Source organism: Lolium rigidum, chromosome 1 (assembly GCF_022539505.1).
Source record: "Lolium rigidum isolate FL_2022 chromosome 1, APGP_CSIRO_Lrig_0.1, whole genome shotgun sequence".
NCBI classification, from domain to species: Eukaryota; Viridiplantae; Streptophyta; class Magnoliopsida; order Poales; family Poaceae; genus Lolium; species Lolium rigidum.
In genome coordinates, this window is record NC_061508.1 from 124,377,118 (window position 1) to 124,388,823 (window position 11,706).

The 11,706-nt window shown below is 47.0% G+C and overlaps 1 protein-coding gene across 1 annotated transcript; it reads right to left on the reverse strand.

The window, feature by feature from the left end:
* Window positions 1–1,046: 1,046 nt before the first annotated feature.
* LOC124651229 (cytochrome P450 99A2-like) lies at window positions 1,047–2,677 on the reverse strand. Its single transcript, XM_047190352.1, has 2 exons — window positions 1,760–2,677; window positions 1,047–1,673 (listed from the first exon to the last, which is right to left on the reverse strand). The coding sequence occupies exons 1-2, from the start codon at window positions 2,672–2,674 to the stop codon at window positions 1,047–1,049; spliced, it is 1,542 nt and encodes a 513-aa protein (XP_047046308.1). The 5' UTR covers window positions 2,675–2,677.
* Window positions 2,678–11,706: the final 9,029 nt, after the last annotated feature.

Consider the following 11,706-nt stretch of genomic DNA (forward strand, 5'->3'; position numbering starts at 1 on the left):
CTTTAAAAATAGATCACATGTTGATAGGTTTCGAGATACCTATTTTACGTACTTCTAGTATTAGTACGATTGTACTCGTGTTTCAACTGATAAGTACTTATGTTTTTAGTGTATTTGGTGCAGTTTTTTTTTACTCGGTAACTGTACTAGCTTTTGTGCGCGACTGCACCTGTACTTACTCGTGTGCGCGACTGTACTGATCGTGTGCGCCACTGTACTTCTGTACATGTATTTGCTCGTGTGCACGACTGTACCTGCTCATGTGCGCAACTATACCTGCTCGCGTGCGTCACTGTACTTATACTAGTCTAGCTTGTGTTGATCGGCTAAGCTTTATGCAAATCACAACCACAAAAAGCAAGCAAGATGGATAGGCAGAAGCAGGGATCAAGCCTCAAGGAGTGGTGAACGGTAGGAGGAGGACGAGCAGCCGAGCGGTAGTATGAGATTGAATGGAATGCAACCGCTGACATTGGCGTTGGGCCTATATATAGGGCAGTGAAGCAAAAGGCCAAGAAGAGGAGCGGCTCCTCAATTCCTCCTGTCTGCGGCAGTGCAGAATTTGAAACGCCCAATATTCAATGAAGGAAAGTGTATTCGGAGACAGTAACTTATGATCTGAGGCTAAGTGGGAGGCGGGTGACTTTTCATGTAGCGAATGCGAAGGGAAAACAACTTGTGGACTGCCAACCAAATACTTCTCTTAGCTGAGGTGGAAGAATTGAAGAGATGTGGCAGCCTATGATTGCTTAGAGATGGTTGATGATGTGGATGTCTTGCATGTATTATAGATTAGACAATCGACAATCTTGTGCTTCATTGACCATTTTTCTAAGATTTGTTGCTACCGATGGTGTCCAACGTCAATGGGCGCACGTACAACTGAGACCGAACACAAGTTTCCCAATCCATGTTTATTTTTTCAATACACATTACACTTCGAAAAGAAGACAAAGCTTAATCTCAAATCAGAAGACGTTACTTAAATTAACCATCAAGATCAACAAGACAACTAGGTACACCTGTAATAAGAACATTGCATATCTTCATGTGTCCATCTGAACCTTACGTGGCAGCGCCACCAGATGCAGCTGGTTCTTTCTCCTGGACGTGGCGCTGACAATCATGTCCATGTTGAGGTCACCAGGCTCCATGCCGGAGGGGAGGCTCCAGTCAAAGTAGTATAGAAGACGGGCCACGATAAGCTCCAGCACGGCAACTCCGAAGTTGCCGCCGGGGCACATCCTCCGGCCGCTCCCGAACGGCAAGAACTCATACTGCGTGCCTTTGTAGTCCACCGTACTATCCTGAAATCTCTCTGGCATGAACTTGTCAGCGTCTTGCCAATGATCGGGGCTCCTTGCTATCGCCCACGCGTTAACCATTACCCTGGAGCCTTTGGCGACCTCGAATCCCCCAACGTTGCAGGTCTCACCACATAAACGGGGGAGCAGGAGTGGCAGCACCGGATGCAGCCTCATGCCCTCTTTGACCATCATCCTCATGTAGGGCAACTCCTCCAGGAGGCTCTCGTGCTCCTGTGGCGGCTTGTTGTCGAATACTCGTCGCACCTCAGCCTGCGCCTTCACCATCACCTCCGGGTTTCGCATGAGCTCCGACATGAGCCACTCCGCGCTGGACGACGTCGTCTCCGTCCCCGCCGTGAATAAATCCTGGACGAGATTCATGCAAATACCAAAGAGGTTACAAGACAGATTCGGCTTACCTGACCAGCTAGCTGAAACATTTCACCACTTACCACTATAATTGCTTTGATGTTTTCTGTGGTGATGGGGAACTCGAGCTCCCCCTCGTCTCGGATCCTAAGCATGAGTGTTAGGAGGTCATCGTCTCCGCTCGCCGTTCCTGTCTTGTACTTCTTCTCCTCTCGCCGCGCCTCGCACCCCTCTATTATCTTCCCAAACACGACGTCGAGGTTTCTTCGCGCTCGCCAGAGCCGGCGCCTCAGCCCGGTGACGGCATCCACGAACCAGAGGGACGGGAAGAGGTCCCCCACGCAGACGCCCCCGCTGAACTCTAGTGTGACAACCATCGCGGACAAGAACTGCTCCTGGAGCTCGGCGCCGCACTCTACCCCGAACGTAGCCTTGGCGGTGATCGAGTTCGTGCACAACACGAGCAGCCTGCCAATGTTGACCGGCTGGCCGCCACCTCTGGCGGCTGCGTCGCGGATGTTTCGTACGAGGGAAAGGGTCTCGCTGTTCCGGATGGGCGCGAACTGCTTCACCTTGCGCGGGCTGAGGAGCTCAACCGTGCAGATCTTGCGCAGCGTCCTCCAGTACGCGCCGTGCGGGGCGAAGGCGATGTCGGTGCTCCCGTAGCACATGATCTCCGTGGACACGATGCTGGGCCGCGACGCGAAGGCGAGGGAGCTGTCGCGGAGAACCTCCTGCGCCGCCTCCGGCGAGGAGATGACGACGGTGTCGATGTGGCCCAGCCGCAGGTACATCACGGGGCCGTGTTTCTTCGCCAGGTCCCGGAGGGCGACCTGCGGCTCCGACGTGAGGAGGTGGAGAAGGCTCCCGATGAAGGGGAGGCACCTCGGACCAGGAGGCCGCCTCTGCTTGGAGCTGCTACTGTTGCTAAGCACGAACACGACAATTGCCAGCGAGATGAGGGCGATGGAGACGAGCGTGGCTGCGCTTAGCTCCATGATGATGATTGGTTTATCTTGCAGCTTTCCTCGACGGGGATGGCCTTTATATAAGACTATTAGTTCTGTGGCTTGGAGATGGCGTCTTTTTCAGTGTACTTAACTTTCAGCGGCTTTGAGAATTGACTACGTGACATTATCAGGTTACAATGGGGTGGCCGAAGGCTTCGACTACGATCTCGTCGAGAGGCTGAGTTCTACGATGACCTAACCCTCGACTTGCGGTGGCTATGGCTGTAATAATTGTGTGCTCTTCGACAGACCCTCTCCTGACCCTTATATTGGGGGCCAGGTTTCAAGAGTTCTATCCAGGTTCGACTAGTTTACAAAGAGTTCTACATCTAATCTTTTCTTGTTTCTTCGTCTTCTTGCCTTGTTCGTCAAGATTCCTTCCTTGGAACCGATATAACGGCCCACCTTGGCCGATGGATGATCTTCATGGGCCCCTGGCTGGGCCGTAGGAGGTAGCACAATACTAGTTACCCGAAGGATAATGCCCACATCAACAGCCCTTACCATGCACTGTTCGGAAGGCCGACATTGGCAAAGTTCATGGCCTCAACTCATACGGCTTACCTGAAGATGAAGATGAAGATACCGGCACCTAACGGTCCAATAACCGTGGTGGGAAACTACAAAGTCTCGCTGGAAACAGCTTCAGCCGGATCAAATTTGGCCGAATCACTGGTCATAGCAGAAGAAAAAAGAAGGATTCAAACTGCCGTTACGCTGGCTCAATCTTCCCAGCTAAACCTACCAGCAATGAGCGACCAACTTGGCGGAACAGCTTTCAAGCCACCAAAGGAAACAAAGGACATCGTGCTGGATCCGGCTTACCCAGAGCGCACCGTTCGTATTGGTGCCGGCCTGAGTGAGGCGTAGGAAAGCGCACTCGTCAACTTCCTCCTTGAGAATCAGAACATCTTTGTCTAGTCTACTGATGATTTGGTGGGTGTGCCGAGGGAGTTGGCTGAGCACTCTCTGAAAGTACGGAAGGACACTAAGCTGGTGAAGCAACCTTTACGCCTGTTTGCTGAAGATAGGAGGAAAATCATCGGAGAAGAAGTAACCAAATTGCTCGTATCCGGCTTCATTGTTGAGGTCCTGCATACCTAGTGGCTGGCAAATCCCGTGCTAGTTGAGAAGAAAAAGGAAGAAGACCCGAAGGCACCAAAGGCTTGGCGCATGTGCATTGACTACACCCACTTGAACAAGGCCTGCCCCAAAGACCCGTTCCCAGTACCCCGGATTGATCAAGTGATTGATTCCACTACTGGATGTGAACTGTTTTCATTTATGGATGCTTACTCTGGTTTCCACCAGATTCCCCTGAAAAAGGAAGTTCAAATAAAAACTGCTTTCATTACCCTACACGGGGCTTATTGCTACGTCACTATGCCTTTTGGTTTGAGAAATGCCGGTGCAACGTACCAGCGATGTATGCAAAAATGCATGCACTACCAAATCGGTAAAAATGTGCAAGTCTATGTCGACGACGTCGTGATAAAAACAAAAGTAAAAGATACTCTGATCAACGATCCGAGACAAACATTTGATAACTTACGAAGGTTCTGGATGAAGCTTAACCGGGCAAAATGCACTTTCGGCATACCTGCCGGAAAACTACTCGGTTTCCTGGTTTCAAGCCGCGCAATAGAGGTTAATCCGGTGAAAATTCGGGCCATCGAAAGGATGGAATTACCTCAATGCCTTAATGACGTGCAAAAGTTTACCGGGTGCTTGGCATCCTTAAGCCGGTTTGTAAGCTGGCTGGGGGAAAAAGCCTTGACATTGTATGCGCAAATGAGAAAATCGGTCACTTTTGTCTGGACTTTGCAAGCCGACACGACATTCAAGGAGCTAAAAAAGATGCTAGCCACCGTGCCAATTCTGGCGTCACCTTTGGAAAGAGAACCCATGATGCTTTACATAGCAGCAACAAACCGGGTCGTAAGCGCCATGGTTGTGGTGGATAGAGAAGAGGAAGGAAAAAAACCGTGCAAAGGCCGGTATATTACCTGAGTGAGGTCTCTCCCTCTCGAAACAAAACTACCCGCACTACCAAACAATGACCTATGGCGTGTTCATGGCCGCCATGAAACTTAAACATTATTTTGAGGAACACCTGATGACGGTGGTCTGCGAGGCTCCTATCTCGGAGATCATCGGCAACAAGGATGCGAGCGGTAGGATCGCAAAATGGGCAATCCAATTGTCGCCATATGTGCCGCTTTACAAAAGAAGAGATGTGATTAAGTCGCATGCACTGGCAGATTTCTTGGTCGATTGGGCTGAGATGCAATACTAGCCCCCACCGCCGAAAACAGAGTACTGGAGGATGCACTTTGACGGATCGAAGCTCAAGGAAGGACTCGGAGCAGGAGTGGTTCTCACCTCGCCAAAGGGAGAAAACCTGAGATATGTGCTGCAAATACACTTCAGGGCATCAAACATTGTCGCTGAGTATGTAGCTTTGGTCCACGGGCTAAAAGTTGCAAAAGAAGTCGGAGTACGCTGGATCATTTGCTACGGTGATTTATACCTCGTGGTACAGCAGTGTTCCGGAGATTGGGATGCAAAAGATGCCAACATGGCCGCATACCGGTTCTATGTGCAAAAGATTGCCGGATTCTTCGAAGGATGCGAGTTTCACCACGTGCCGCGAGCGGAGAACGACGCAGCGGATACTTTGTCCAAGTTGGGCTCATCTAGGCAAGAAATTCCTCCTGGAATAGCCTTGTCCCACCTACGGAAGCCGTCAATCAAACCAAGTCCAGAATCTGAGTCAATTTTCGCTCCAGAATCACACGTTGTTCCGATGGACGTCGACAAAGCAAACCCGTGGACTGCTCCATCTAGCTCGGGGACTGCTCCACCTAACCCGGGGACTTCAGAGTTGAAGCCGGAAGAAACTATGTCGGTGGACTGCCTGGAGGTTGACATGCCGGTCTTTGTAGTTCGAGAGGCACCATAATGGGGAAAGCCAATCATGGATTTCCTAGCCAACGACGGTTTACCAGCTGAAGAAACCGAGTCACGAAGGATTCAAAGAAAGTCCAAAGCTTACACCATCATCAATGGGGAGCTATACAAAAGGAGTGTCACAGGAGTTCTGCAGCGGTGTGTGGAGCCAGAAGAAGGAAAAGAAATGCTTCAAGAAATTCACCAAGGAGAATGCGGGCATCATGCTTCGTCAAGAGCTTTGGTGGCCAAGGTTTTCCAGCATGGGTTCTATTGGCCCACTGCTTTGGAGGACGCGGAAGATCTGGTCCGGAAATGCAACGGGTGCCAGAGATACAACAAGCAAAACCACACCCCATCCTCCGGCTTAAAAACAATCCCGATAACTTGGCCCTTCGCGGTTTGGTGTCTGGACATGGTCGGACCATTCCGGCCGGCGAGAGGAAGCATGACGCACGTTCTGGTCATGGTGGACAAGTTTACCAAATGGGTGGATGATACGTCTCCGACGTATCGATAATTTCTTATGTTTCATGCCACATTATTGATGATATCTACATGTTTTATGCACATTATATGTTATATTTATGCGTTTTCCGGAACTAACCTATTGACGAGATGCCGAAGGGCCAGTTCCTGTTTTCTGCTGTTTTTGGTTCTAGAAATCCTAGTAAGGAAATATTCTTGGAATCGGACGAAATCAAGACCCAGCATCCTATTTTGCCCGGAAGCATCCAGAACACCCGAGAACCGCCAGAGAGGGGGCACGAGGCCCACGGGACCATAGGCCGGCGCGGCACTGGGTGTGGCCCGCGCCACCCTATGGTGTCGCCGCCTCTTCGACCCTCCGACGCCGCCTCTTCGCCTATAAGAAGCCCCCAGACCTAAAACCTCGATACGAAAAAGCCACGGTACGAGAAACCTTCCAGAGCCGCCGCCATCGCGAAGCCAAGATCTGGGGGACAGGAGTCTCTGTTTCGGCACGCCGCCGGGGCGGGGAAGTGCCCCCGGAAGGCTCCTCCATCGACACCACCGCCATCTCCATCAACGGTGCTGTCTCCCATGAGGTGGGAGTAGTTCTCCATCGAGGCTCGGGGCTGTACCGGTAGCTATGTGGTTAATCTCTCTCCTATGTGCTTCAATACAATAATCTCATGAGCTGCCTTACATGATTGAGATTCATATGATGATGCTTGTAATCTAGATGTCATTATGCTAGTCAAGTGGGTTTTACTTATGTGATCTCCGGAGACTCCTTGTCCCACGTGTGTAAAGGTGACAGTGTGTGCACCGTGGGGTCTCTTAGGCTATATTTCACAGAATACTTATTCACTGTTATGAATGGCATAGTGAAGTGCTTATTTATATCTCTTTATGATTGCAATGTATTTTGTATCACAATTTACCTATGTGCTACTCTAGTGATGTTATTAAAGTAGTTTTATTCCTCCTGCACGGTGTAATGGTGACAGTGTGTGCATCCGTGTGGTTCTTGTCGTAGGCTATGATCATGATCTCTTGTAGATTGTGGAGTTAATTATCATTATGATAGTATTGATGTGATCTATTCCTCCTTCATAGTGTAATGTGGACAGTGTGTGCACTATGTTAGTTCTTGGTTTATTTTGCAATGATCTATTATGCTCTAAGGTTATTTAAATATGAACATTGAATTGTGGAGCTTGTTAACTCCGACATTGAGGGTTCGTGTAATCCTACGCAATGTGTTCATCATCCAACAAAAGAGTGTATGTAGCACATAAGAGAAAGAGTTATTTATTATGCGATCAATGTTGAGAGTGTCCACTAGTGAAAGTATGATCCCTAGGGCTTGTTTCCAAACATCGAATCTCCGTTTATTTACTGTTCTGTTGCATGTTTACTCGCTGCCATATTTTATTCAGATTGCTATTACCACTCATATACATCCATACTACTTGTATTTCACTATCTCTTCGCCGAACTAGTGCACCTATACATCTGACAAGTGTATTAGGTGTGTGATGCGCGTGGTTGACGTATTGTCTTTTCGTTCGACACGCGTCCGTTGGGAACCCCAAGAGGAAGGTGTGATGCGCACAGCGGCAAGTTTCCCTCAGTAAGAAACCAAGGTTTAATCGGACCAGTAGGAGTCAAGAAGCACGTTGAAGGTTGATGGCGGCGAGATGTAGTGCGGCGCAACACCAGGGATTCCGGCGCCAACGTGGAACCTGCACAACACAACCAAAGTACTTTGCCCCAACGAAACTGTGAGGTTGTCAATCTCACCGGCTTGCTGTAACAAAGGATTAACCGTATTGTGTGGAAGATGATTGTTTGCAGAGAAAACAGTAAAACAAGTATTGCAGTAGATTTGTATTTCAGTAAAGAGAATTGGACCGGGGTCCACAGTTCACTAGAGGTGTCTCTCCCATAAGACGAACATCATGTTGGGTGAACTAATTACAGTTGGGCAATTGACAAATAAAGAGAGCATGACAATGCACATACATATCATGATGAGTATAGTGAGATTTAATTGGGCATTACGACAAAGTACATAGACCGCCATCCAACTGCATCTATGCCTAAAAAGTCCACCTTCGAGGTTATCATCCGAACCCCCTCCGGTATTAAGTTGCAAGCAACAGACAATTGCATTAAGTATGGTGCGTAATGTAATCAACAACTACATCCTTAGACATAGCATCAATGTTTTATCCCTAGTGGCAACGAGCACAACACAACCTTAGAACTTTACGTCACTCGTCCCGAGTGTCAATGCAGGCATGAACCCACTATCGAGCATAAGTACTCCCTCTTGGAGTTACAAGCATCTACTTGGCCAGAGCATCTACTAGTAACGGAGAGCATGCAAGATCATAAACAACACATAAGCATAACTTTGATAATCAACATAACAAGTATTCTCTATTCATCGGATCCCAACAAACGCAACATATAGAATTACGGATAGATGATCTTGATCATGTTAGGCAGCTCACAAGATCCGACAATGATAGCACAATGGGGAGAAGACAACCATCTAGCTACTGCTATGGACCCATAGTCCAGGGGTAGACTACTCACACATCACACCGGAGGCAACCATGGCGGCGTAGAGTCCTCCGGGGGATGATTCCCTCTCCGGCAGGGTGCCGGAGGCGATCTCTGGATCCCCCGAGATGGGATCGGCGGCGACGGCGTCTCTGGAAGGTTTTCCGTATCGTGGCTCTCGGTATTGGGGGTTTCGTCACGGAGGCTTTAAGTAGGCGGAAGGGCAAGTCAAGAGGCGGCACGGGGGGCCCACACCATAGGCCGGCGCGGCCGGGGGTGGGGCCGCGCCGCCCTAGGGTTTGGCCACCCCGTGGCCCCTCTTCGTCTCGTCTTCGGACTTCGGAAGCTTCGTGGAAAAATAGGCCCCTGGGCTTTGATTTCGTCCAATTCCGAGAATATTTCCTTACTAGGATTTCTGAAACCAAAAACAGCAGAAAACAGCAAGCGGCACTTCGGCATCTTGTTAATAGGTTAGTTCCGGAAAATGCACGAATATGACATAAAGTGTGCATAAAACATGTAGATAACATCAATAATGTGGCATGGAACATAAGAAATTATCGATACGTCGGAGACGTATCAGCATCCCCAAGCTTAGTTCTGCTCGTCCCGAGCAGGTAAAACGATAACACAAATAATTTCTGGAGTGACATGCCATCATAATCTTGATCATACTATTTGTAAAGCATATGTAGTGAATGCAGCGATCAAAACAATGTGTATGACATGAGTAAACAAGTGAATCATAAAGCAAAGACTTTTCATGAATAGCACTTCAAGACAAGCATCAATAAGTCTTGCATAAGAGTTAACTCATAAAGCAATAATTCAAAGTAAAGGTATTGAAGCAACACAAAAGAAGATTAAGTTTCAGCGGTTGCTTTCAACTTGTAACATGTATATCTCATGGATATTGTCAACATAGAGTAATATAATAAGTGCAATAAGCAAGTATGTAGGAATCAATGCACAGTTCACACAAGTGTTTGCTTCTTGAGGTGGAGAGAAATAGGTGAACTGACTCAACATTGAAAGTAAAAGAATGGTCCTCATAGAGGAAAAGCATCGATTGCTATATTTGTGCTAGAGCTTTGATTTTGAAAACATGAAACAATTTTGTCAACGGTAGTAATAAAGCATATGCATCATGTAAATTATATCTTATAAGTTGCAAGCCTCATGCATAGTGTACCAATAGTGCCCGCACCTTGTCCTAATTAGCTTGGACTACCTGGATTATCACCGCAATACATATGCTTTAACCAAGTTTCACAAAGGGGTACCTCTATGCCGCCTCGTACAAAGGTCTAAGGAGAAAGCTCGCATTTGGATTTCTCGCTTTTGATTATTCTCAACTTAGACATCCATACCGGGACAACATAGACAACAGATAATGGACTCCTCTTTTAATGCTTTAAGCATTTGACAACAATTAATTCTTTTCTCATTAGAGATTTGAGGATGTTTGTCCAAAACTGAAACTTCCACCATGAATCATGGCTTTAGTTAGCGGCCCAATGTTCTTCTCTCACAATATGCATGCTCAAACCATTCAACTCGGTGTAGATCGCCCTTACTTCGGACAAGACGAACATGCATAGCAACTCACATGAAATTCAACAATGAGTTGATGGCGTTCCCCGATGAACATGGTTATCGCACAACAAGCAACTTAATAAGAGATAAAGTGCATAATTACATATTCAATACCACAATAGTTTTTAAGCTATTTGTCCCATGAGCTATATATTGCAAAGGTGAATGATGGAATTTTAAAGGTAGCACTCGAAGCAATTTACTTTGGAATGGCGGAGAAATACCATGTAGTAGGTAGGTATGGTGGACACAAATGGCATAGTGGTTGGCTCAAGTATTTGGGATGCATGAGAAGTATTCCCTCTCGATACAAGGTTTAGGCTAGCAAGGCTTATTTGAAACAAACACAAGGATGAACCGGTGCAGCAAAACTCACATAAAAGACATATTGAAAACATTATAAGACTCTACACCGTCTTCCTTGTTGTTCAAACTCAATAATAGAAATTATCTAGACCTTAGAGAAACCAAATATGCAAACCAAATTTTAGCATGCTCTATGTATTTCTTCATTAATGGGTGCAAAGCATATGATGCAAGAGCTTAAACATGAGCACAACAATTGCCAAGTATCACATTACCCAAGACATTTATAGCAATTACTACATGTATCATTTTCCAATTCCAACCATATAACAATTTAACGAAGGAGAAACTTCGCCATGAATACTATGAGTAGAAACCAAGGACATACTTGTCCATATGCTACAGCGGAGCGTGTATCTCTCCCATAAAGTGAATGCTAGGATCCATTTTATTCAAACAAAACAAAAACAAAAACAAACCGACGCTCCAAGAAAAAGCACATAAGATGTGATGGAATAAAAATATAGTTTCGGGGGAGGAACCTGATAATGTTGTCGATGAAGAAGGGGATGCCTTGGGCATCCCCAAGCTTAGACGCTTGAGTCTTCTTGATATATGCAGGGGTGAACCACCGGGTGCATCCCCAAGCTTAGAGCTTTCACTCTCCTTGATCATGTTGCATCATACTCCTCTCTTGATCCTTGAAAACTTCCTCCACACCAAACTCGAAACAACTCATTAGAGGGTTAGTGCACAATATAAATTGACATATTCAGAGGTGACACAATCATTCTTAACACTTCTGGACATTGCATAATGCTACTGGACATTAGTGGATCAAAGAAATTCATCCAACATAGCGAAAGAGGCAACGCGAAATAAAAGGCAGAATCTGTCAAAACAGAACAGTTCGTATTGACGAATTTTAAAATGGCACCAGACTTGCTCAAATGAAAATGCTCAAATTGAATGAAAGTTGCGTACATATCTGAGGATCATGCACGTAAATTGGAATAATTTTCTGAGCTACCTACAGGGAGGTGGACCCAGATTCGTGACAGCAAAGAAATCTGGAACTGCGCAGTAATCCAAATCTAGTACTTACTTTTCTATCAACGGCTTAACTTGGCACA

What these genes read in the sequence shown, in the direction of transcription:
- LOC124651229 (XM_047190352.1), bottom strand. Translation starts at nt 2,674, where the DNA reads ATGGAGCTAAGCGCAGCCACGCTCGTCTCCATCGCCCTCATCTCGCTG. An exon ending in ACATCAAAGCAATTATAGTG is followed by an intron (nt 1,674 to 1,759) that starts GTAAGTGGTGAA and finishes AATCTCGTCCAG; the next exon opens with GATTTATTCACGGCGGGGAC.